This window comes from Aquila chrysaetos, chromosome W, assembly GCF_900496995.4.
Source record: "Aquila chrysaetos chrysaetos chromosome W, bAquChr1.4, whole genome shotgun sequence".
Lineage (NCBI taxonomy): Eukaryota > Metazoa > Chordata > Aves > Accipitriformes > Accipitridae > Aquila > Aquila chrysaetos.
Window position 1 is genome coordinate 2,259,586 of NC_054457.1, and position 24,597 is coordinate 2,284,182.

The 24,597-nt window shown below is 41.5% G+C and overlaps 2 protein-coding genes and 1 long non-coding RNA gene across 13 annotated transcripts in view; 2 read left to right on the forward strand and 1 right to left on the reverse strand.

Moving 5' to 3' along the window:
- Window positions 1–24,597, forward strand: part of LOC121232770 (ras GTPase-activating protein 1) — a 128,057-nt gene that overhangs the window by 12,966 nt on the left and 90,494 nt on the right. For 7 of the 8 annotated variants that reach the window (XR_005931684.1, XM_041121188.1, XM_041121189.1 and 4 more), the window contains 2 exons: window positions 16,095–16,244; window positions 20,845–20,952. Coding sequence is in view for 7 of the 8 variants with exons in the window: in XM_041121188.1 (XP_040977122.1) it covers window positions 16,095–16,244; window positions 20,845–20,952 (258 nt within the window). In the remaining variant the exon portion in view is untranslated. The remainder of the gene's footprint in view (window positions 1–16,094; window positions 16,245–20,844; window positions 20,953–24,597) is intronic. The other variant, XM_041121191.1, reaches the window with a different exon arrangement.
- LOC115351547 (syncytin-1-like) lies at window positions 3,629–11,431 on the reverse strand. Of its 4 annotated transcripts, XM_041121235.1 has the most exons (3): window positions 7,578–9,112; window positions 6,859–7,055; window positions 3,629–5,497 (listed from the first exon to the last, which is right to left on the reverse strand). In XM_041121235.1, exon 3 carries the CDS (start codon window positions 5,358–5,360, stop codon window positions 4,053–4,055), a length of 1,308 nt encoding a protein of 435 aa, XP_040977169.1. In that variant the 5' UTR covers window positions 5,361–5,497; window positions 6,859–7,055; window positions 7,578–9,112; the 3' UTR covers window positions 3,629–4,052. The 4 variants fall into 4 exon arrangements, with proteins under 4 accessions (XP_040977169.1, XP_040977171.1, XP_040977168.1 ...); XM_041121237.1 differs by lacking the exons at window positions 6,859–7,055; window positions 7,578–9,112 and adding an exon at window positions 11,182–11,431; XM_041121234.1 differs by having other exon boundaries at window positions 6,859–9,110.
- LOC121232813 lies at window positions 18,804–20,821 on the forward strand. Its single transcript, XR_005931703.1, has 3 exons — window positions 18,804–18,883; window positions 18,930–18,971; window positions 20,671–20,821. It is a non-coding gene; the product is annotated as an uncharacterized LOC121232813 (long non-coding RNA).

Here is a 24,597-nt window from a genome sequence, read left to right on the forward strand (position 1 = left end):
GTCCTAATGCAGCCCAGGATAATTAGCCTTCTTCCCTGCAAGGGCTCATTGCTGGCTCATGTTCAACTTGGTGTCCACCAGGACCCCCAGGTCCTTTTCTGCAAAGCTCCTTTCCAGCTGGTAAGCTCCCAGCATGTGTACTAGTGCCTGGTGTTATTCTTCCCCAGGTGCAGGATTTGGCATTTCCCCTTGTTGAACTATGTGAGGTTCCTGTTAGCCCCTTTCTCCATCCCATCGAGGTCCCTCTGCATGGCAGCATGACCCTCTGGTCTATCAGCCACGCCTCCCAGTTTTGTGTCATCTGCAAACTTGTTGAGGGTACACTTTGCCCCATCATCCAGATCATTAATGAAGATGTTGAACAGGACTAGATCCTGTATTGACTCCTGGGGTACACTGCTAGTTACTGGCCTCCAACTAGACTTTGTGCTGCTGACTACCATTCTGTGGGCCTGGCCATTCAGCCAGTTTTTAGTCCACCTCACCATCTGCTTATCCTGCCCATACATCAACAGCTTCTCTATGAGGATCTTATGAGAGACGATGTCAAAAGCCTTCCTGAAGGTTAAGTAGGCAATGTCCACTGCTCTCCCCTCGTCTACTAAGCCAGGCATTTCATCATAGAAGGTTATCAGGTTGGTCAAGCAAGACTTCCCCTTGGTGATGCCATGCTGACGACTACTGGTGATTTTTCTTGTCCTTCACATGCTTGGAAGTGGTTTCCAGGATTAGCTGCTTTATCACCTTCCCCAAGGATCGAGACGAGGCTGACTGGCCTGTAGCTCCCTGGGTCCCCTTTCTTGAAGATAGGGGTGACATTTGCTTTCTTCCAGTCTTTGGGCACCTCTCCTAATTGCCATGATCATTCAAATATTATTGAGAGTGGCCTCGCAATGGCATCAGCCAGCTCCCTTGGCACTTGTGGGCACATCCCATCAGGGCCGGTGAGCTTATGGACGTCCAGTTTGCTTAAGTATTCCCTGATCTGATCATCTTCCACCAAGAGTACATCTTCCTTGTTCCAGCCTTTCCCTTTGGGATTCCTGAAGGCTGGTCTTGCCAGTAAAGACTGAGGCGAAGGCGGCATTCAGTACCTCAGCCTTTTTCCATGTCCTGTGTCACCAGGCCCCCTGCCCTATTCAGTAGTGGGCCCACATTTTTCTTAGTCTTCCTTTTGCCACTTGTGTACTCTATAGAAGTCCTTCTTGTTGCCTTTGGTGGAGTTGATCCTTGAATATTAACCAGCTTTCTTGGGCTCCTCTTCCCTCCAGGGCCTTATCCCATGGAACTCTTCCAAGCAGATCCCTGAAGAGGCCAAGACTGTTCTCCTGAAGTCCAGGGATGTGAGCTTTCTTTTTGCGCCTCCTCCCCCCCCTTCCCCCTCCAACTCTGCCATCTCATGGTGTTGTGGTTTAACCCCAGCCAGCAACTAAGCACCATGCAGCTGCTCACTCACTTCCCCCTCACCCAGTGGGATGGGGGAGAGAATCGGGGGGAAAAAAAAAAAAAGGTAAAACTCGTGGGTTGAGATAAGAACAGTTTAATAGGACAGAAAGGAAGAAACTAATAATGATAATAATAACAATAATAAAATTACAATAATAATAATAATAATGAAAGGATTGGAATATACAAAACAAGTGACGCACAATGCAATTGCTCACCACTCGCCGACCGATGCGCAGTTAGTTCCCGAGCAGCGATCCCTCCCAGGCCAACTCCCCCCAGTATATATACTAGACAGGACATCACATGGTATGGAATATCTCTTTGGCCAGTTTGGGTCAGTTGCCCTGGCTGTGTCCCCTCCCAACTTCTTGTGCACCCCCCAGCCTTCTTGCTGGCTGGGCATGAGAATCTGAAAAATCCTTGACTTAGTTTAAACACTATTTAGCAACAACTGAAAACATCAGTGTGTTATCAACATTCTTATACTGAATCCAAGATGTAACACTATACCAGCTACTAGAAAGAAAATTAACTCTATCCCAGCTGAAACCAGGACACATGGTCACTGCAGCCAAGGCTGCCTTTGACCTTCACGTCCCCAATGAGCCTTTTCTTGTTGGTATGAGGTCCAGCAGAGTGCTTCTCCTCATTGGCTCCTCTATCACCCATGTCAGGAAGCTGTCATTGATGCTCTCCAAGAACTTCCTGGATTGCTTATATCCTACTGTGTTGTTCCTCCAGCAGATATTGGGGTGGTTAAACTCTCCCCCTCTTCCCTCCCCTGTGGATGTGAGGCTAACTCTAGCTGTCTGTAGCTGTGATGTAACTTGATTTTAATGTATGAGGTTTCTCTTCTGTTTAACTGTTAATGTGGTTAGCAGGTAACTTTTTTTTCTTCAGTTAACGAGTGTCTCTTACTAATGCCTGTTCTCAAATTATAGAGGGAAGATAACGAGAAACACCTTATTTTATTTTTTTCAAGTTGCTGGGTATTTTGATGGTTTGTCCAGTTCTTATAATTTGTGTACTTACAGAATAGAATTGTATATAAATCTGGTTTTATTTCTGTCTGAATAGATGATGTCAGAAATGCTATTTTAAAGGAATGGTTAGGAGCAGTAGAACAAAATTGTACTTTAACCTTATGTTGGAAGTGAAGCAGTAAGTAAACTGAACATAAGTACATATATAAATGGAAGCTTCAGATTCAGAAAAACAAAAGTGGAACAACATTTGATGCTGGAAAAAGTTTGAAGAGGAATTTTTTGGGAGTTTTTTTGGTTGTGTGTTGTTTTGTTTTATTTTTTTTTTTAGTCAGTACTTCTGATTAACATCAGTTGAAGGTTATTTAATCTAAATAGTGAATAGAGACTCTTAACCTGTACTTTATCAAGTTTTTATTTTGTATATTGTCTCCCAGAACTTCAACATGGGACTTATGTACTTCACCTACTGGCCTACCCTATTAAGAAGCATACTATCATGCCATATTTCATCACCTTTTGTTCTTTTTTTTTCCCTTTTCTTTTTTTTTCTTTTTTTTTTTTTTTTGTCACTGGGGAGGAACACTAATTTCACTAATTTTGCTGTTAGGGGGCATAGATCTCTTCAGCATAGGACTGCATCTGTTGTTTCAGCCATAAATTCTTAGGATTCCTGCAGTAGTTTTCCTGTTTCCCCCATATCTTCCTTTTTCCTTTAAAAACCAAACCAAAACCCCCTTGATATTTATCTCGCTGGTGGGCACAGTAAGAGGACGGAGAAGGCATCTTATTTCTGTGTTATTCTGTATTTTTCTGTGTTCCTCTAGATTATGGTTGGCACTAATAAAATTTTACCAGTTCTTGACAAGTTCCCTCTACTGTTTTATATACTTTCAGGCAGTCTTAATTATTTTTTATTTTTATGTAAAATGATTCAAAAAAATTAACACAATAGATTGATTAACTATTAAGTAGGTATTCTTTATTGGCAGCGCTGGATGCACGGGGGATCGCTCCACCTATCGTGCACACCGTCGGGCCTAATTGTGCAGGTTAAGTACATGTTCTACATACATATTCACTAGATTTCCGAGAAATGTTATACATATTCATTACTTTTCCGGGAAACTATTAGCATATGCAAATGTCCTTTACGCAGGCGCATTGAAGGTCTCTGGTGGTCTTCAGGAGTCCTCTGGTGGTCTTCCATAGTCTTCCTCACTTGTCCGCTATTTGACCCTCCTCAGGTGATTCTGCGCAGTATGGTCCTTTACATGTTTTGATACATCAATGCTTGTTAGTGCTCTTATTATCTAAGTTTTCATTAGTGGTGTAGAACCATATGGCTAGTTTAAGCTAAATTATCTACAAGGACGAGAACAAAGGCAGGAGTTCTTATCTTTTCCGGCCCTATCTATTCAAGCAAGGCCTCTGCTTGTGCCTTCTCAACAAGATCGTAAATTCATCAAACATTTAATTAAGTTTTGTGATCGCTCATGGTTCCTTTTTGCTCATCACTCCCAAGTACCAGTCTCTGACAGGCTTAATCCTTGACAAACACCAGTCCTTGGTATGTAAAGTTACAGGGAGACAATCATTAAGCAATTAACAGTTCGTTCTCTATATCAATCGCCCCTTTTCTTTAAACCTTTGCAAATTCTTTTGCAACTGTAGGATTCCACTACTTCCGAGAGACCATGTAAAATATTTTCCGGTTTCTACTTGATGTCTGATTTTATTTTGTTTCCAACTTTCGTAATTTTCTACCGTGCCCTGACAACACCACACAAAACACTTAAGCATAATGCAGACCATCATTCCTAAAGTCATTAAAATTATAACCATAATAAAAATTTGCTTTAGCCACCCAAAATTTGGCAGCCAGGATGTTAGTTTGTCCCACAATTCTTTAAATCCCCATGAGAGGTCATCCTTTGTTATCTCATGTAGTATTTTGGTCTGTTTCCAAATTTCTTCTAAGTCGGTAGAGATTCTTCCACTTTGATCTATATACATGCAACAACTCGTATTTATAACTGTGCATACTCCCCCCTGAGAGGTCAGTAATAGATCTAATGCCATTCTATTTTGTAGTACAATTTGAGATAAACTGGATATTTCTAATTGTTGGGCTCTTATTGCATCAATTGTTCTATTCTCAAGGTTTTCTATTACTGCCAAAATGTTAAGTATGGCTTTTTCTAACTCACTCACTCCCAACCATGGAAGAAACCATCGGACAAAACTATGAAAGGCAGTAGGCCTCCTTACTAAAGGATTCTCAACATCTTGTCTAATCTTTCGAAAGTGTGTTCGTACCCATCCTTTTGGTGGAGAACTGTGTATAGTCATATTCAGAACCACTGCTCCCAAAGTACATGTTCCCATCCAATTCTTTGGTAAAACTTTCCGGGCAGTGTCATTGCATAGCCAGTACCATCCTTTTCCTTCCAGCACTGGCCATGCTGTAGTATTAACAGAAGTTGAAGTTCCAATATCTATAGTTTTGTTACTAACTGTATGATTCCCCACATACGTCCCATTAACACAGTCAATTTTTCCAAGTCCTCTAGGTGGATTACATCTCTGTACACACGTACAATAAGGCTCCTGGGCCTCAGGACTAGTTATTTCTAACTTCCAGACTTTGTCATTGTCAGTATACCATGTGGTACTTTCCCAAAGATCGGTCCGGGAGCGATTTCTTGGTATCGGAATACCAATTAGCGAGATTCCTTTTCCCCCATGTTCTGGCATGTGAGTACATATCCAACAGTCAGTTCTGTTCAGGATTTGGGAAACATTTTGCGTCAAGGAAAAATGTGAGTTCAAGTTGCATCGAGCTTCATTTGAACCGAGTAATAACTCTGTTACCATCATGATCTGGAGAATCGCAGACCCGTGGGTCCTGTAGGGATGACTGTCCATGGCCTCTCAGGTGCTCTCTTTACTCTTGAATAGTGAATTCAGGCCAGCTGTTCCTTGATCTTAATGGCAGTGAAGGTCGTCAGCAACACTTGATAGGGTCCGTCCCATTTCTCCTCCAGAGGTAGTCCTGAAAAAATCTTTACATATACATAATCACCTGGTTTAAAGGGATGGATCGGTTGATCTAACCCTCTAGCCCTGGTTCCTAAAACTTGTTTGTTTATATTTTCCAACTGCTTCTGGAGGGATACCACGTAGTCACACAAATACCCTGCACCCAATTGGGTTAAATCTCCTGTAAATTGAAATTGATATGGTCTCCCATACAATATTTCAAAGGGACTTAAATTTTTCTTTGTTTTTGGTTTCACTCTCATTCTAAGCAATGCCAGGGGAAGAGAGTGGGGCCAAGTTAGATTAGTCTCGACCAATTTTTGCTATCTGTTGTTTAATTAAATGATTCATCTTTTCAACTTGCCCACTTGCTTGAGGTCTATATGGGGTATGTAACTGCCAGTCTATCCTCAAAATTTTGCTCACCTGCTGTACTACTTTGGCACAAAAATGAGAACCTCGATCGGAAGATATCGTTGCTGGAATTCCGAAACGAGGAATGATTTCATTCAACAATATCTTAGTTACTTCTCTTGCTTTGTTTGTTCGGCAGGGGAAAGCCTCTGGCCAGCCTGAAAATGTGTCAGTCATGACTAACAAGTATCGGTACCCCCCTTTTCTTGGGAGTTCCGAAAAATCAATTTGCCACTGTTGTCCTGGATAATTTCCTTTGCCAATCATCCCCAACTTTACTTTATTCGCCACATTAGGGTTATTACGTAAACAAATTTCACACTGTTGAGAGATTTGTTTCACCATTGTATACAGATTGCGTCCTATTAATTTCTGATTTAAGCTTTTGTACAGGGCATCCGCTCCCCAATGCGTCTTATTATGTTCAGTTAAAACTGTTGTCCATATTAAATTGGATGGTATTACTATACGATTATCTGCTAAATGAACCCATCCATCTGACTCTACCATCCAGGTCTTCAGTTAATTTTAGGTCTTCCTTCGAATAATTTGGTTTCTGATTTGTACTTACAGTTTGGATTTTACCGTCTGGTATTAAGGATAATGTCTCTGCTTCCACTTCTTCCGCCACCTGCCTAGCCTCATAATCTGCTAGTCGATTTCCAATTTCTGAATCTGTGTTTCCTTTTTGGTGTCCTCGACAATGCACAATAGCTACCTTTTCTGGTTGCTTCACGGCTTCTAATAGTTTTAAGATTTCTTCTGCATGTTTTATTTGCTTTCCTTGAGCAGTTAGCAATCCTCGTTCCTTCCAAATTGCACCGTGAGCGTGAACTACTCCAAATGCATATTTAGAATCTGTCCAAATGTTTATCTTTTTCTCTTTTGCCAATTCCAATGCTCGGGTAAGGGCAATTATCTCCGCCTTTTGGGCTGAAGTTCCGGAAGGCAATGACTTAGATTCGATTACCTATTGGGTGGTTGTGATTGCATATCCTGCTTTACGTTGTCCCTGTTTTATAAAACTACTCCTGTCGGTATACCAGGAGTTTTCAGCATCCTCCAGAGGTTCTTCTTTGAGGTCTGGTCGACTGGAATATATAGCTTCTACTGTTTCTATGCAGTCATGTGTCACTGGTTCATCCAAAGTTCCACTAAGAAAAGAGGCTGGATTGACAATGTTAGTAACTACAATTTCTACATCATCTTGTTCTACTAACACTGCTTGGTACTTTAAGAATCTCTGGGGCGAGAGCCAATGGCTTCCTTTTTGTTCCAAAACCACTGAAACTGTATGGGAGACTAACACCGTTATTTTCTGTCCCATGGTAAACTTTCGGGCTTCTTGAATATTGATAACAACTGCTGCAACAGCTCGAAGGCAGCCAGGCCATCCTTTGCTTACCTCGTCCAGTTGTTTGGAGAAATAAGCTACTGCTTGTTTATAGGGACCAAGTCTTTGTGCTAGTACTCCCAAGGCTATTCCTTGTCTCTCATGAGAAAACAGCCAAAACGGTTTTGAAACATCCGGCAGTCCCAGAGCAGGAGCTCTCATTAATTTTCGTTTGAGCTGCCTAAATGCGTTTCGTGCTTCTCCAGTCCAAGTTACTTTTGACTGGTCTCTCTTTATCAATTCATATAATGGCTTTACCAATAATCCGTAATTATATATCCAAAGGCGACACCAACCTGTCATTCCCAGAAAGGTCCGCAGCTCTTTTACCGTTTGGGGCTCCGGGGTTCGGCAAATGGCTTCTTTTCGCTCGGTCCTGAGCTCCCGTTGTCCTCCTGAGATTTCAAGTCCCAGGTAGGTCACACGCTGTCGAACCAGCTGGGCTTTCTGTTGAGAGACTCAATATCCACTTAAACCCAAAAAATTAAGAAGATTCACAGTCCATCGAATACAGCTTTCCCTGGTTTCAGTAGCTATTAAGAGATCATCCACATATTGTAACAAGATTCCTTCATTGTCTGGAGATACTCAAGTTTCAAGCTCTTTTGCTAATTGATTTCCAAAGATAGTGGGGCTATTCTTAAAGCCTTGAGGTAATACTGTCCATGTTAGCTGAGTTCTTCCGGACTCAGGATTCTCCCATTCAAAAGCAAACAAATTCTGACTTTCTGTGGCCAAGGTCAGGCAGAAGAAGGCATCCTTCAAATCCAGCACGGTAAACCAAACTTGGTTATCTTTTAGTTTTGTTAATAAAGTATATGGATTTGCGACTACTGGATGTATATCTTCAGTAATCTTATTTATGGCTCTCAGATCTTGGACCAACCTATAGCTTTTCCCATCTGCCTTTTTAATTGGTAGTATAGGTGTATTATATTCTGATTCACACTCAATCAATATTCCATATTGTAGAAACTTGTCAATTATTTCCTTGATCCCCTTCCTATCATCTAATTTCAGGGGATATTGCTTAACTTTGACAGGTTCTTCTCCTGGTCTCAGTTTAATTACTATAGGGGCTGCATTTTTAGCTTTTCCTGGAACCTCAGAGGCCCAGACTCCAGGATATACTTGATCAACAATTTCTGGAGGTACTTCAAATTTTGGTTCAGCTTGTATTAATGCCAAGCTTAAAATGTTAATTAGCTGGTCTTCCTTGATTTTTAATTCCATTTTTCCTTTTTCAAAAACAATTTCTGCTTCCAATTGTTCTAGCAAATCGCGGCCTAACAAGGATTTTGGAGATTCAGGCAAATACAGAAATTTATGTATTCCTATTTATTTACCCAATTTATATTTAAGTGGTTTTAGGAAAAAAGCCTTTTTCTGCTGGCCAGTTGCTCCCACTACAGTCACAAACTCTTCATCCTCCGTTATCAACCTTTGATTTAACACTGAATAGGATGCTCCCGTATCTACAAGAAAATCCACCTCTTGTTCTATTTTCCCTAGCTTAACTTTAACCAGTGGATCCGCTAGGGTGGATTCCCCCGGTCCCCCTCATTGACCAGAGGTAACATTGGCTACGACAGCTTGTGCTTCACTCAGCTTAGGACATTGTCCTTTCCAATGGCCTATTTCTTTACAATAAGCAGATTGATCTGATCTTAGGGGCTGGCGTGAGCCTCCCCTCCTTCCAATTCCCTGACCCCTCCCACGAAGGGAGTTGTCCTGCTTTCCCAGCGCAGCTACAGTAGCTGCAGCAATAGCTTTTTCCAATTTTCGTCTCTCATCCCCCTCTCTGTTCCGATATGTTCTCCAAGCTTCCTCTATCAATTTCTCTAAGTCTCTTATCTCAGGCTCTTTCAGTTTCTGAAGCTTTCGCCTTATATCTTCTGAGGATTCTCCTAGAAACAAAGAGACTAACTGTTGTTTTCCTACTTCAGATAAGGGATCTAAGGTAGTAAATTTCCGCATAGCTGCTCTTAACCGATCAAGAAACTCTGTGGGAGTTTGTTTGACCTTGTTTTACTGCATACAGACTTGACCAATTAACTGCTTTCGGTATCGCATTTTCAATACCAATCTTTATCCATTCTTGATATTTTTTCAACAATCAGTAATCACTATCATCATTAGGGTCCCAATTGGGGTCTGTTCTTGGTACGTGATTATCTACTGTACCGGGTAAAACCCCAGCAGTTATTTGAATTTGGACCTGAGTCCGAGCAGTCTTTATTATTAATTGCTTTTCAGTTTCGGTTAAGGCATCTAACATCAAATCAATATCTCTCCAATCTGGATCTTGATTTTTAACGATTAATTCAAATCTTTTAGCAACTCCCTCAGGATCATCCCGATATCCTTTTACCATTTCCCTCCATGAATCTAAATCATTCATTGTAAATGGCACTTTAATCCTCGTAGGAGTGGTAGCTCCTATTGCCTGTCTTAAGGGAGCCTGGATTATTGGACCGACCTTACTCCGGGTGCGAGCTGTAATAGGAGTAAAACCTAAATCTCTTGTGCTCGTACCTTCATCAGGTTCTTTTGCACCCGTATCGTCAGTAAAATTACCTTCTACGGGTGTTGGAGGTAGTAAGGGTGGTGGAAAAACAAAATCTTCTATTCTTTCCTCAGTTTCCTTTAATTTTACACATCTTTGTCCTATACTACATGCCGAACAACATCTCTTCATCTTCCCTGTAGTCCTTTTCTGTTCCTTTTCCATTGCTAACACAAGAGGATTTTGTGGGGCCAAATTAATGCCACATTCTTTCTGCCATTCTGAATGATTTCTTAAAGTGAAAAACATATCTGCGTACATCACCTCATCCCATTTTCCTTCTCGTCTCAAAAACAACATCAATTGTAACAAAGCATTATAATTCAATGTCCCATTAAAGGGCCATTTTTCATCACCGTCTAACTTATATAAAGGCCACCACTGATTGCAATATTTTACTAAAGTTTTCTTATCCATACTTCCACCTGGCGGTCCCCCTATCTCCTTCCAGTGATCCAAAATACAGCCTAAGGGGCTCTTTTTCAATATTCCACCACTTTGTTTACCTCCCATATTACTCATTTAGATTTTTACCTTTCCAACCACAAACAATCTCAACTGTATATGTAGCCCGTTCCCTCTTGTCCCAGGGAGTCCAAACCTGACACTCAGGGCATTCAATATCCCCTCCACAATCTATTTGCAACCTCTGTTTGCACCACACGCATTCCAGGACATATGAGGGCATACACTCATTTCCTGGATGTAAAAGACACCATTCAAATACCCACATTTATGCGATGCACCATACAGGGACTTTCTTACACCAACAACACAAAATGGTTAAGATAATCAAACTCAAACTTACAATTACAACGCTAACATATAAATTCAAGTTCCAAATCATCAGTGAGTCATACTTTGTTCATCTCTGGCCGTACCCCTTGCGGAGTTACGAAACTGTGGATCAGAACTCCACACACGCTCCGCAGCTGAGCTGCGTCTCATTTACTCATACATTCAATCCACAGTTTTAATTGTCTTATGTCGTTTCAATTTGCAATCCAAAGACCAAAATCCGCAAACGATATCCGTAATTCAGTTCCAATAGCCGTTTACCACATTCAGTAACCAAAAACGTCAAAATCAAATTCAAAACATAAACAAAAGCACACGAGTGGGTACCAAACCTAAAGCACACAAAGTGTAGAAAAGCATACAGAGTGTACTGAAACAAAAGCACCCAAACATATACCACACCAAATGTATACCAAGGGTGCTAGCTACCTGGTATACACCATCCTGCATAAGTTTACTTTTGTCTTATGACTTATGGACAGCTTTACAAATGACCGGTCCCAAAAATAAAATAAACATAAAAGAATAAAGAATACCTTTACTCCTTTAGATGGTGTCCTTGTCTGCTCCCGCAGTGATCCGATTGAGGCGAGGAGTCCCTCCGGGAAATCCCGGGGGTACCCTAGGGAGTCCTGTTCTCAGCAGGTCCTGCAGCCGAGCAGAGCAGGTCCCATCTGGGTTGCCAGATTGATTCAAAGAATCTATCACAATAGTTTGATTAACTATTAAGTAGGTATTCTTTATTGGCAGTGCTGGATGCACGGGGGATCGCTCCACCTATCGTGCACACCGTCGGGCCTAATTGTGCAGGTTAAGTACATGTTCTACATACATATTCACTAGATTTCCGAGAAATGTTATACATATTCATTACTTTTCCGGGAAACTATTAGCATATGCAAATGTCCTTTACGCAGGCGCATTGAAGGTCTCTGGTGGTCTTCAGGAGTCCTCTGGTGGTCTTCCATAGTCTTCCTCACTTGTCCGCTATTTGACCCTCCTCAGGTGATTCTGCGCAGTATGGTCCTTTACATGTTTTGATACATCAATGCTTGTTAGTGCTCTTATTATCTAAGTTTTCATTAGTGGTGTAGAACCATATGGCTAGTTTAAGCTAAATTATCTACAAGGACGAGAACAAAGGCAGGAGTTCTTATCTTTTCCGGCCCTATCTATTCAAGCAAGGCCTCTGCTTGTGCCTTCTCAACAAGATCGTAAATTCATCAAACATTTAATTAAGTTTTGTGATCGCTCATGGTTCCTTTTTGCTCATCACTCCCAAGTACCAGTCTCTGACAGGCTTAATCCTTGACAAACACCAGTCCTTGGTATGTAAAGTTACAGGGAGACAATCATTAAGCAATAAGCAGTTCGTTCTCTATATCAATTTGATGATGGATTTTTCTACTCACTATAACTTGTTTTTTAGACTGAAACAGGGAGGTTTCCAACAGTTATCAACATCTTCATTTCTACTAAGTTGCTGAAAAACATTTTTGCTCCCCTCCAGTGCTTTCTTCTTCCATTCCTTCTTCCCTGGGCTACTGTGTTCCTAAGTTAAAATTGTAGCATACTGTAAAAGCAAAATGCTTTAGTGGAACAACAAAGCCTCAGAATGTTTGATTTTTCCGATATATAAAAAGGAAATATGTAAATAGAGGGATTTGGTTGAACCACATGACCTGCTTCCACACACAGTATCAACTGCCTCCTTCTAGATGGTAAATTCACTATCTACTACCTCTTTGTGAACAGCCTGTCTTTCATGAACCTCATAGTGCTTCAGTGTTGGGGGCCGCTAAGCGTCCTGTGATTGTCCCATGAGCTTGTTAAATGGTTGCAGTGTAATAATGTTCCTGCTCACAGTAGAAGGCCTGTTAGCTGGGCCTAATGAGACTGGTGTGACTAGTTTTCTGGTACCTAGCTTCTTCAGTGGAACAGTGGAAAACTAAGGAGCTCTTGTTTGTAGGCTAGAGATAACAACTCTCTAACTCCCTGTGCAACTCATTTAATGAAATTTATGACCTGGCTTCTGGCTCTCAACTACGTGAAGTGGCTGAAGTGTCAGGAATGGTCTCTTATGCAGCTGTATGTTGCTTGTGTATATATCACAATGCACAGAATCCAAACTGTTTATGATTTCGTAGTTGTGTCTTCATTCTGTTTGTTTACTGTAATTAAGGTTGTGATGCATAGAGTTGGAGTTTTGAACATGCTGCTTTTGATTTAAACTGACAGATGGAAATATTTCCTTGCAGAGCATCTGATTGCTTTGTAAAACATGGAAGTCTATTATTGATATTCTCAGAATTAAAAAAAAAAATTAAAAAATTGCAATATAGGTAACAAGTTAGTTATAGCAATGGTTAAAGAGCTGGTCATGGAAACAACTACCTAAAACTATGGTCTATAATTAGTAAGACATCTTGTAGTTGGATCATTTCGTAACCTTCTGTTGCAAGGCTACTTACGTTTTCTCTTTTGATGCATCTGATAATAGCTATTGTATGGTCAGGGCACTAGCTATGTGATTCAGAATGTTGTTTAGTTATATTTGCTCAAAGCATTGTGAAAATAGTGGATTATTGTTGTGGTTTAACCCCAGCCGGCAACTATGCACCACACAGCTGGTTGCTCACTACTCCCCAGTGGGATGGGGGGAGAATCGGAAGAGTAAAAGTGAGAAAAAGACAGTTTAAGAATAAAAAAAAGGAGGGGAAAAAACAACAGAGAGAGGGGGGAAAAAAAACCCCAAAACACCAACAAACCCAAGAAAAACAAGTGATGCAAAAGAAAACAATTACTCACCACCGACTGATGCCCAGCCAGTCCCTGAGCAACTGCAGCCCCTGCCAACCTCCATCCCCCCTGATTTATTGCTGAGCATGGTGTCATATGGTATGGAATATCCCTTTGGTGAGTTGGGGTCAGCTGTCCCAGCTGTGTCCCCTCCTGACTTGTGCACCTCCAGCCTACTCGCTGGTAGGGTGGCGTGAGAAGCAGAAAAGGCCTTGACTCTGTGTAAGCACTGCTCAGCAATAACTAAAATATCCCTGTATTATCAACACTGTTTTCAGCACAAATCCAAAACATGGCCCCATACAAGCTACTATGAAGAAAATTAACTCCATCCCAGCCAAAACCAGTACAATTATCATCACTTAAAACTTGCAAAGTTAATGTTGGAAATACAAAAGTGTTCCATTGGGACTAGGCAAGAAAATAAGAGGTGACTAGAAATTATAGGGATCTTGTCCTTGGCAATGATGAAGGGTATAAATCTTAGTAGTAGTGAGTTACTGTTTGAAATGAATACATTTGATAAGTCATGGCCAGAGGGGTAGCTTTCTTTTTATGAATAGCTAGGCAAGTTTTTTTATTTTGATACCATCCTATCAAAACTTTAATTCTTTTCATGAGACTAATATTATAGTGCACTGTAGGTAAGACAACATTTTACATCTCTTCAGGAAAAAATATATTTGGTGTAAAGTTGAGAAATGTTAAGCATTGCTTCTAACTGAATGCATTAAGCATTTGGCAGTCAGAACAGCATCAAATTTAAGTTATTGATCTTGACCTATAAAATTCTAAATGGTACAGAGCCTTCTAAGAGTGTCCTGGGTCTGGCTGGGCTGGAGTTAAATTTCTTCATAGCAGCCCCTGTGGTGCTTTGTTTTGGATTTGTGGCTAAAACAGTGTTGATAACACACTGGTATTTTGGCTGTTGCTGAACAGTGCTTGCACAGTGTCAAGGCTTTCTCTCTTTCTCACTCTGCTCCCCCTGCCCTCCAGCAAGTAGGCTAGAGGTGGGCAAGTAGTTGAGAGGAGAGACAGCCAGGACAGCTGACTGAAATTGGCCAAAGGGATATTCCATACCATATCAAGTCATACTCAGCAATAAAATAAAAAAAAAGGGGAGGGGGGTGTGTGTGTCTTCCAAGGTAGCCATTGCTCAGAGGCTGGCTGTGTGTTGGCCTGCTTGTGGAGAGTAGTGAGTTTGCCTTTGCATCACTTCTGTTGTTTTGTTTTCTGTTTCCCCCAGCCCCCTTCCTTCATTCTTCCTTCACTTATTAAACTTTATCTCACCCCATGAATTTTCTTGCTTTTGCTCTTCCTATTCCCTACCCTGTTCTGCTGGGGGTTGGGGGGAGTGAGCAAGCAGCTGTATGGGTAGTTAGATGCTGACTGGGGTCAACCCACCACAGACATGATCTTTCTAACCTTGCCTCAAGTGCTATACAGTGTACAGACAAAACAACTCTTTCACTGATTTAAATTGTTTTAATCAGGATGAGGAGAAACAAAGGAGAGAGCTATACTAACAAGACTGCAGCTTTGGCAATGTAAACAATATCTACACTGGTACTGCTTCTGCTGGTATATGTGATCTGTATCTGTATAGTCTATTTGACTTTCATTCTGATAGAAGTTCTCAAAGCAAACTTTCACTTCCATTTCATCGAAAAAATGTTTCTGGCAAGATTTTTATCAACAGCTAAGCTGGATTTTTTGTTTTGTTTTGTTTTTTAACTCTAAACTTTGCAATTTTTCATTTTTTCTTCTGTATGTTAAGCCAAAAGATCACTTTCATATCTCTTCCAAAATGCTTTTTTTGCAACTCTTGCAAGACATGCGTGAACTGGTAGAATCAATAGGTGAATGGTCTGAAATAGTTGATAATTTAAATAGTATAAAACAGTAGCTGTATAAAAGTTTTCCTTTTTAAGAGGTTTTGAGAACAACACTTGGCAACACTTGGCTTTGCTTCAATTGCTCTCTCTGCTGCTGCTTCCCCCCACCCCCATTTGATTGTTTGGGGTAGAAAGAGATCTGATTAGAGTTTTGTAAATTTTTGCCTTAAACTGAAGTGTTCTTTTGTCATATTTTGCAGTCTGTGAGTTGCTGTGCATCTGTATTTGCTTTTAATAGGCTGCGTGTTGGGTTTGGGGAAGACTTTTTTTGGCTGAAATATGGTCTGGTCATTTTGTTTAGGTGCAGGCTTTGATACTGTGATCTGTGTTTGTCATTTGAGAAACAGGTTATAGCCTGAATTGAAGCCTGAGTAGGCTTAAAATAACAACAGTCTGAGTCAGATTAGTTACCTCTGGTTCTGCTTGTTTACTGAAAATGAGCAAATTGGGGAGGAAAGAAAAAGCTGGTTATAGAAAGCCTTTGTCCCCTTTGGATGGTTCAGAGTGATTTCCTCCAGTGTGAGTTATTTGGGGAAATGGGTTATCTGAACCTGTGAAGCTTTAAAAATTCTGTGTATTGGAAATAAGTAATTTGAGAGAGGTTGTACATGTAAACATCTGATAACCATTTGAAACAAAGGTTTGGAATTGCATCAGTTTTAACTGAGAACTTTCATTAGTTTCACAGGTCTGTTCTGTGAGAATAAACAGAAGCCTTAAATTCTAAGGACACCCATTGTTACATTGTTTTTCAGGTGGTATCATGGAAAACTCGACAGAGCAATTGCAGAAGAACGTCTTTGGCAAGCTGGAAAACCTGGAAGTTACCTTATTCGAGAGAGTGATCGGAGACCGGGTTCATTTGTGCTTTCATTCCTTAGTAAAACAAATGTCAACCATTTTAGGTGAGAATTAAATGTTTTCTTTTAAAACACTGTAACCTGTTTATTTGTGGTTTTAGAACTTAGTACAGTATAGAAAACAATTGTATTATAAATTGAATATTTTTTACTTTTCTTTTTATCCATGTATGGTATAGCTCTTTACTAGGGTTTAATTGTTTTAAACCATGCTACTTAAAAATTCCTTTACAGGCTAAATAATGAAAATGTGAGGAAACCAACATCATCAGAACAGAGAAGCTTGTCTAAAGCTGCTGTGACTAAATTTACAGTAACATGCAGGCTTCTTATTAGTAATCTGAGGAGATTGTTTTGAGTCTATTCCTCAGTTATTGCAGCTCACAGGACATACTTGAATGTCAAAGTCATAGTAAATCTGGGTGTTTCCTTTATAAGAAAGAAATAACAAGGAGAAACAAAGAGGTTATGTATTTAATATGAGGATTTGCTGGAATCAGCTTTCAGTATGTGTTAGAATTAGTTTTTCTAAATACAAATAGCCCTTTATCTGAAATTGTAACTAGGATTATTTTACCATTAGCAAGTTATATACATTAATTTATTCTCATTTAGTGTAAATGAGATATGTCCTGGGAAGTGCTTGAATGTTAGTCAGCAAGTAGTGTGCTGCAGTGTAATGTTCATCTTCACAAAACAGAATATCAAGTGCATCTTCAGCAGAAGAAAAAACCTTTGTCAGCTATCTAGATAACAAGAAATAAACAGAAAGCAAATTTACTTGCAAAGCAAACAGAAATAGCATGCTCATGTTTGCATCATGTTGTCTGAGCTAATAATTCATGCTTCTCAGCTATACTGATTCTTGTTTGGGAACTGGTTACTATGTAGCAGTAGTAGAAAATTAAATTATGTTAATACTTGCTTTTTAAGTGCTGTTTTTAAGAGTCTTATTTTTAATAACTTCTACTTATTGTAGCCAATATCAGGTGTTGAATGTTGGTTTATGTCCACCATAAAATTGTTTCTGGCATCTCAGATAGAAAATGGGAAACCATTAAAGACTACTTTCTAAGAAAGGGATCCTTATAATCTTTTCAAATCTTAAAGAATCTTTCCTTCTTGGATCCATTAAATATGTGAAGAGATAACTATTCAAAGGAAACTAATTTGTTTGCTGATACTGTTCTTCATAAAACAGACATACTTTTGGTTTCATTTGTTGACTGCAGAGTGTATATGCTTTTGTTATTAGAAGGGCAGATGCTACACTCGAAACATTTTTCAGCCTCAAGAATGGCAGTCTTGAAGTTATTGAAGCCAAATATAAGGATGCATCCACTGGGTCCCACAGACTGGAAGTGTAACTTTCACCAAAGCTTGTTCTTTGCCAATTGCAGCCTTCCAAAAATGGGTGAAATTTCCATTGCTCAACAATCTCACTGATATTTTGTTTCCTAAAAGTGATATTTTTCAAATTAAACTTTTGTTACATATTTCTGTTTGACTGAAATACCAATATTTTAGGTGAAAGTTCTCCAAATCCCCCTCCCCCAAGTTGGATATGGGCATATGTTCATGCAGCATATGATTGACAGATAGTATATGAGTCCATCAAAACTAAATTCTTTCTGGCTGTAGTAGTATGTTTTTTGGTGAGTTGCTGAGTGATATAAAATATTGGAAAGGAAAATCTTTATCTTTTCATCTTGTCCTTCAGAATTTTCTGTGATTACAGAAGTCTTTGTATTTACTAGTCCCGTGTGTTCTGAAGAAAGGCTTCATTTGAGCTTGATTTAATAATAAAATGTGAAACACTACATTTCATTTAGAAGTCTAATATCTGAATAATTTGCCATGGATTTTATAAGGAATCTGGTAGAAAATATGCCAAGAGATCTAGTCTAGATCCTTAAAGTTATATTATTTTCTGACTCCCCTTGCAGTGCTGTATGCTTAAAAACTTCAAATTTCATCTCTGAAGATTGGTCTTAGTATACGTTTTACACTTCTGTTTGGAAGGAATAATATAGTTTAAACAACTGACCTGAGAAGAGAGATTTTTAAAGCAGGAATGTATCAGAATACTGACCTGTTAAAGAAAAATAAGATAAAAGTGTAAGAAGCCAACTACAGATAAATAATATACTCATCTGAGTTTCTCAGCAGTTAAATTTGTTTTTTCCTTTTGTTTTTGAATTGTTCATGAGCTTTGTAAAGAAGTCAAATGCTAAGTAGAAAACTAAGTAGTCAGGCATGTTTAACCTTTTGTACTGTAATTTGTTTTGAAATATCTTTAAGATAACTTGTCTTCTGGAAACTGGAGAGAGAGGTAACATGATGTTAGATGTTAAGTTTTTTCTTTAAGTGAAATTTGATTAGTTGACTAATTGTTTCTCTCAATTTCTTGTATTTTATTGCATATTTTTATCTTCACTGATCAATGATATTATATATTCTTAGACTTCAGTTTGTGAAGCCATATCATAAAACTTCCTCCTTTGGCAGGAGTGCTCACCAAGCCACTTTCAATCATTTATCAGCAGTCCTGGCTAACCAGGGAGGTCCCAGTTGACTGGAGGTTAGCAAATGTGACGCCCATCTACAAGAAGGGCCGGAAGGAGGATCTGGGGAACTACAGGCCTGTCAGTCTGACCTCGGTGCTGGGGAAGTTTATGGAGCAGGTCATCTTGAGCGCCGACCTCGGTGCCGGGGAAGGTTATGGAGCAGGTCATCTTGAGCGCCATCACATGGCACGTACAGGACAACCAGGTGATCAAGCCCAGTCAGCATGGGTTTATGAAAGACAGGTCCTGCTTGACTAACCTGATCTCCTTCTATGACAAGGTGACCAACTTAGTGGATGAGGGAAAGGCTGTGAATGTTGTTTACCTGGAGTTTAGTAAAGCCTTTGACACCGTTTCCCACAGCATTGTCCTGCAGAAACTGGCTGCTCATGGCTTGGACAGGCGTACTCTTTGCTGGGTAAAAAACTGGCTGGATGGCTGGGCCCAAAGAGTTGTGGTGAATGGAGTTAAATCCAGTTGGCGGCCAGTCACAAGTGGTGTTCCCCAGGGCTCAGTACTGGGGCCAGTTCTCTTTAATATCTTTATTAATGATCTGGATGAGGGGATCGAGTGCACCCTCAGTAAGTTTGCAAATGACACCAAGTTGGGTGGGACTGTTGATCTGCTTGAGGGAAGGAAGGCTCTACAGAGAGATCTGGACAGGCTGGATCGATGGGCTGAGGCCAATTGTATGAAGTTCAACAAGGCTAAGTGCCGGGTCCTGCACTTGGGTCACAGCAACCCCATGCAATGCTACAGGCTTGGGGAAGAGTGGCTGGAAAGCTGCCTGGCAGAAAAAGACCTGGGGGTGCTGGTTGACAGCCAGCTGAATATGAGCCAGCAGTGTGCCCAGGTGGCCAAGAAGGCCAACGGCATCCTAGCCTGTATCAGAAATAGCGTGGCCAGCAAGAGCAGGGAAGTGATTGTTCCCCTGTACTCGGCACTGGTGAGGCCGCACCTCGAGTACTGTGTTCAGTTTTGGGCCCCTCACTACAGGAAAGACATTGAGTTGCTGGAGCATGTCCAGAGAAGGGCAACCAAGTTGGTGAGGGGCCTGGAGCACAAGTCTTATGAGGAGCGGCTGAGGGAGCTGGGCCTGTTTAGTCTAGAGAAGAGGAGGCTGAGGGGAGACCTTATTGCTCTCTACAACTACCTGAAAGGAGGTTGTAGTGAGGTGGATGTCAGCCTCTTTTCCTAAGTAGCAAGTGATAGGATGAGAGGAAATGGCCTCAAGTTGTGCCAGGGGAGGTTTAGATTGGATATTAGGAAAAATTTCTTCACTGAAATGGTTATTAAGCATTGGAACAGGCTGCCCATGGAAGTGGTTGAGTCACCATCCCTGGAGGTATTTAAAAGACTTGTAGATGTGGCGCTTAGGGACACATGGTTTAGTGGTGAACTTGGCAGTGTTAGGTTAACGGTTGGACTTGATGATCTTAAAGGACTTTTCCAACCTAAATGAATCTATGATCCTAAAAATGATTGTTTTGACACTCTGCAACAAGAGTTCTGGAGGAAAGTATGTTTTTACCATTTACTATATAATTTATTGGAAACTGTTTTTAGCATTCTGCAGGTTTCATAAAACTGCTGATTTCACAATTTTTACAAAAAAATTATAGTCTTTAAGTAGCTCAAATATCTCCTTCACTTTTTTTTCCCTATGTATAACTAAAGGAATAGTTCAATATCTCTGTCAGTATTTTCTCCATTCTCCAAGTTGCTTTTCCAGATAGCTCTTCACATTTTCAAAGTAGTGTTATTACTCAGGACTGCTGTTCAACTTCTGCGTTGCTGGAAAAATTCAGGTCCTCTTGATGCCATCAATTTACATAACTGGTTGTTTCTTTGGATTGTCTGGTCAAAAATATTGTTTCAACTTATGTATTTTTTTCCTTGTACAGATGACTCTTGCGTAATACAAATGTTTTAAAAACTTAACTCTTACATAAATCAATTATTTCTGACTGTTTGGACTGACAATGAATTATTTCTGACTGTGTGGACTTGTGCAAAGCATTTGACACTGTCCCGCATGGCATCCTTGTCTCTAAATTGGAGAGACATCGATTTGATGGGTGGACCACTCTGTGGATAAGGAATTGGCTGGATGGTCGCACTCAAAGAATTGTGGTCAACGGCTCGATGTCCAAGCGGAGAGCAGTGATGAGTGGCGTTCCTCAGGGGTCATTATTGAGACTGGCGCTGTTTAACATCTTTGTTGTCGACATGGACAGTAGGATTGAGTGCACCCTCAGCAAATTTGCTGATGACACCAAGATGTGTGGTGCAGTCGACATGGTGGAGGGAAGGGATGCCATCCAGAGGGACCTTGACAGGCTTGAGAGGTGGGCCCATGTGAACCTCATGAGGTTCAACAAGGCCAAGTGCAAGGGCCTGCACCTGGGTCAGGGCAATCCCCAGTATCAGTACAGACTGGGGGATGAAGGGATTGAGAGCAGCCCTGAGGAGAAGGACTTGGGGGTGTTGGTTGACGAGAAGCTCAACATGACCCGGCAATGTGCACTTGCAGCCCAGAAAGCCAAGCATATCCTGGGATGCATCAAAAGAAGCGTGACCAGCAGGTCAAGGGAGGTGATTCTCCCCCTATACTCCGCTCTCGTGAGACCCCACCTGGAGTACTGCATTCAGCTCGGGGGCCCCCAGCATAAGAAGGACATAGACCTGCTCGAGTGAGTCCAGAGGAGGGCCACAAAGATGATCAGGGGGCTGGAGCATCTCTCCTATGAAGACAGGCTGAGAAAGTTGGGGTTGTTCAGCTTGGAGAAAAGGCGGCTCCGGGGAGACCTTATAGCAGCCTTCCAGTACCTAAAGGGAGCCTACAAGAAAGCCAGAGAGGGGCCTGTTACAAGGGCAGTGATAGGACAAGGGGTAATGGCTTTGAACTGAAAGAGGGTAGATTAAGATTAGATGTAAGGAAAAAGTTCTTTACTGTGAGGGTGGTGAGGCACTGGAACAGGTTGCCCAGAGAGGTTATAGATGCCCGATCCCTGGAAACATTCATGGTCAGGTTGGATGGGGCTTTGAGCAACCTGGTCTAGTGGAAGGTATCTATGATTCTATGATTGATTCTATGTTTTTAGAACTTGTATTGCATAGCAATATTGTCGTGGTTTAACCCCAGCCAGCAACTAAGCACCACGCAGCCGCTCACTCACTCCCCCCCCACCCAGTGGGATGGGGGAGAAAATCGGGAAAAAGAAGCAAAACCCACGGGTTGAGATAAGAACGGTTTAATAGAACAGAAAAGAAGAAACTAATAATGATAATGATAACACTAATAAAATGACAACAGCAATAATGAAAGGATTGGAACGTACAAATGATGCACAGTGCAATTGCTCACCACCCGCCGACCGACACCCAGCTAGTCCCCGAGCGGCGATTCCCCGCCCCCACTTCCCAGTTCCTATACTAGATGGGACGTCACATGGTATGGAATACCCTGTTGGCCACTTTGGGTCAGGTGCCCTGGCTGTGTCCTGTGCCAACTTCTTGTGCCCCTCCAGCTTTCTCGCTGGCTGGGCATGAGAAGCTGAAAAATCCTTGACATTAGTCTAAACACTACTTAGCAACAACTGAAAACATCAGCGTTATCAACATTCTTCGCATACTGAACTCAAATCATAGCACCGTACCAGCTACTAGGAAGACAGTTAACTCTATCCCAGCTGAAACTAGGACAGTATCCACCCCTTATTCTATACCATTGACGTCATGCTCAGTTCCCATACCTTTAGTTACATCCTGGACAATCATCATCACCTTTTCCGTCCCTTTGAGACGGATGAACAATGAGAGATATATATATATATGTATACACACACAGAGGTATCATTCCTTTAGTTTATGGGTTATGTTCATTAAATGTTCGTTTAGTTCATTTAGTTCCTGACTCTGGGCTCCATCTGTCATACCAGTCTTTCTGGACAGGAGGGATGGTGCAAAGTCCTCTCAGTCGGTAGAGCAGAATTGGGCTTCAGTGCGGTGTGATGAGCAGGTGACATTTGACACAGCAGGAGGATGGTGTGCACTGTTGGATTGTTGCATGCTGGAGTAATTTCTGGTTCCATCACTACTGTGCTTTGCTCAGTTTTATCACAGTTAATTCTTGCTTGATCTAAGTGATTTTTACTGTAATACCATGGATATAGCATATAACAATTATAGTAATGATAACATACAGTAGCAGGGTTATATAGCAACTAATATCATACAGGTTAATTCTGGCTATTCTCACCTAAAATTAAATCCCCTTGAGGCACACATCAGACTTCCCCATCTTTTCGCATCACCCACCAAGTGCACCCAGGCCCTTGAGCAAAAGCAATCCCACGAATGGGTTTACCTTTGCCTGAGGCAGGACTAACCCAGACTGTCTTCCCTAACATATTTTTTATGTGCACTACAGGGACTTTATCCCCTTCTACAGTACGTAAAAATTCTGACTGGGCAGGGCCACCCTGATTGGCAGATCCTCTGGTGTTGACTAACCAGGTGGCTTTTGCTAAATGTGTATCCCAATGTTTGAAAGTTCCACCCCCCGTTGCTCTCAATGTAGTCTTTAACAGTCCATTGTATCACTCAATTTTCCCAGAGGCTGGTGCATGATAGGGGATATGATACACCCACTCAATGCCATGTTCTTTGGCCCAGGTGTCTATGAGGTTGTTTCGGAAATGAGTCCCGTTGTCTGACTCAATTCTTTCTGGGGTGCCATGTCGCCACAAGACCTGCTTTTCAAGGCCCAGGATAGTGTTCCGGGTGGTGGCATGGGGTACAGAATATGTTTCCAGCCATCCGGTGGTTGCTTCCAGCATTGTGAGCACATAGCGCTTGCCTTGGTGAGTTTGTGGGAGTGTGATATAGTCAATCTGCCAGGCTTCCCCATATTTATATTTCAGCCATTGCCCTCCATACCACAGGGGCTTTAACCATTTGGCTTGCTTAATTGCAGCACATGTTTCACATTCATGGATAACCTGTGCGATAGTGTCCATGGTCAAGTCCACCCCTCGATCACGAGCCCATCTATATGTTGCATCTCTTCCCTGATGGCCTGAAGCATCACGGGCCCACTGAGCCATAAATAGCTCACCCCTATGTTGCCAGTCCAGGTCCACCTGAGACACTTCAATCTTGGCAGCCTGATCCACCTGTTGGTTATTTTGATGTTCTTCAGTGGCCCAACTCTTGGGTACGTGAGCATCTATATGACGTACTTTTACAACCAGATTCTCTAGCCGGGATGCGATATCTTGCCACAGTGCGGCAGCCCAGATGAGTTTACCTCTGCGCTGCCAATTGCTCTTCTTCCATTGCTGTAGCCACCCCCACAGGGCATTTGCCACCATGCATGAGTCAGTATAGAGATAGAGCACTGGCCACTTCTCTCTTTCAGCAATGTCTAATGCTAGCTGGATGGCTTTCACCTCTGCAAACTGACTCGATTCACCTTCTCCTTCAGCAGTTTCTGCGACTTGTCATGTAGGACTCCATACAGCAGCCTTCCACCTCCGATGCTTTCCCACAATGTGACAGGACCCATCAGTGAACAGGGCATATTGCCTCTCATTTTCTGTCAGTTTATTATACAGTGGGGCCTCTTCAGCCCGTGTCACCTCCTCCTCTGGCTACATTCCAAAATCTTTGCCTTCTGGCCAGTCCGTGATCACTTCTAAAATTCCTGGGTGACTGGGGTTTCCTATGCGAGCCCGTTGTGTGATCAGTGCAATCCACTTACTCCATGTGGCATCAGTTGCATGATGTGTAGAGGAGACCCTCCCTTTGAACATCCAGCCCAGCACTGG

Excerpts from the sequence above, each read along its gene's own strand:
- LOC115351547 (XM_041121237.1), bottom strand. The coding sequence starts at position 5,360 with ATGGACAGTCATCCCTACAGGACCCACGGGTCTGCGATTCTCCAGATC.